Source organism: Temnothorax curvispinosus, unplaced genomic scaffold, assembly GCF_003070985.1.
Source record: "Temnothorax curvispinosus isolate PA1 unplaced genomic scaffold, ASM307098v1 QBEX01016192.1, whole genome shotgun sequence".
In the NCBI taxonomy this organism is placed as follows: domain Eukaryota; kingdom Metazoa; phylum Arthropoda; class Insecta; order Hymenoptera; family Formicidae; genus Temnothorax; species Temnothorax curvispinosus.
Genome location: NW_020225972.1, coordinates 15461 through 16526, shown reverse-complemented (window position 1 = coordinate 16526; position 1066 = coordinate 15461). Strand labels below are relative to the sequence as shown.

Genomic DNA, 1066 nt, shown 5'->3' with positions numbered 1-1066 from the left:
TCATCGGAAAGCACGTATCGCCACGGGCGAACTTTGAATTCCGCAGGTGTCTGATGATTAGAAGGCCACCCGTAATGCTGCCATGTCATGTAGTGCTTTTGCGCTTAAAAAAATTTTAATATTAAAAATATTACAATGTTACAATTCAGTCAAAAACACTCGACTCAAGGTTATAAACGGTTAACAGGCTCTAACTGATAAACGTGTTACATGGCTCGACTTTTCGAGAGCGAATGGCCGAAATGGACGCGCAGAGAGACGATCGTCACTTCATCTTCTTCGTTCGCGTTGCGGAAATCGGAAGTGCGTGTTGGAGACAATAACAAACGCTGCTTAATTGTTTACAACGACACGAGTCGCTGCATGATCGATTCATCGACCGCTATGTGAGCTATGTCGATACAATGGCTCTCTACCTCTCCTCGCGATTTTATACTACGCGGTTATTTCAAACATATATTATAAGAAGTGTCTTATAAAAAAAAGGAGTGATTCCTCCTTACTTCGGAATTAATATTCCTTGCAGTACAGACGGTGCGACCACATGTTCTTCTGGTACAGTCGTTGCTGGCACATTTCCTTGCGGAACAAGCGGTGCGAGATATCCTTGCAGTACAGGCGGAGCGGGCCCATATCTTTGCGGCGCAGTCGTTGTCGGCCCATTTCCTTGCGGTGCAGTCGTTGCCGGCCCATATCCTTGCGGTGCAGTCATTGCCAGCACATAACCTTGCGATACAGACGGTGCGGGCACACTTCCTTGCGGTGCAAGCCGATTCATTGCAAGCCGGTTGGCTTGCTGACTTTGCTGATGTTGCTTCCGCTTCTCCTTCTGCATAAACCTATGGAAGGCTTGCTTTGTTTGCTAAAAAATTAAAATTATTATTAATATATTTTTTTATAATAACACTTTAATGTTTAAAACATTTAAAACAAGAAACTAATAAACCAAGCTAATAAAAGTAAATAATGATTAGACTAACGTTTCGACCTCGTGGTCCGAACACGTATCCTTGCGATGTAGTTGTCGGCCCATATACTTGCGGTGCAGTCGTTGCCAGCCCATATT

At 43.9% G+C, this 1066-nt stretch overlaps 1 protein-coding gene across 1 annotated transcript; it reads right to left on the bottom strand.

Annotated features, from left to right (window-relative positions):
- Positions 1–17: 17 nt before the first annotated feature.
- On the bottom strand, positions 18–1066 carry LOC112466436. The gene is made up of 3 exons (XM_025034524.1): positions 981–1066; positions 504–862; positions 18–103 (listed from the first exon to the last, which is right to left on the bottom strand). Exons 2-3 carry the CDS (start codon positions 833–835, stop codon positions 58–60), a joined length of 378 nt encoding a protein of 125 aa, XP_024890292.1. The 5' UTR covers positions 836–862; positions 981–1066; the 3' UTR covers positions 18–57.

Excerpts from the sequence above, each read along its gene's own strand:
- LOC112466436 (XM_025034524.1), bottom strand. The coding sequence starts at position 835 with ATGCAGAAGGAGAAGCGGAAGCAACATCAGCAAAGTCAGCAAGCCAAC. Across the intron at positions 104-503 it reads CAAGGAATATTAATTCCGAA|CGCAAAAGCACTACATGACA; the intron begins GTAAGGAGGAAT and ends AATTTTTTTAAG.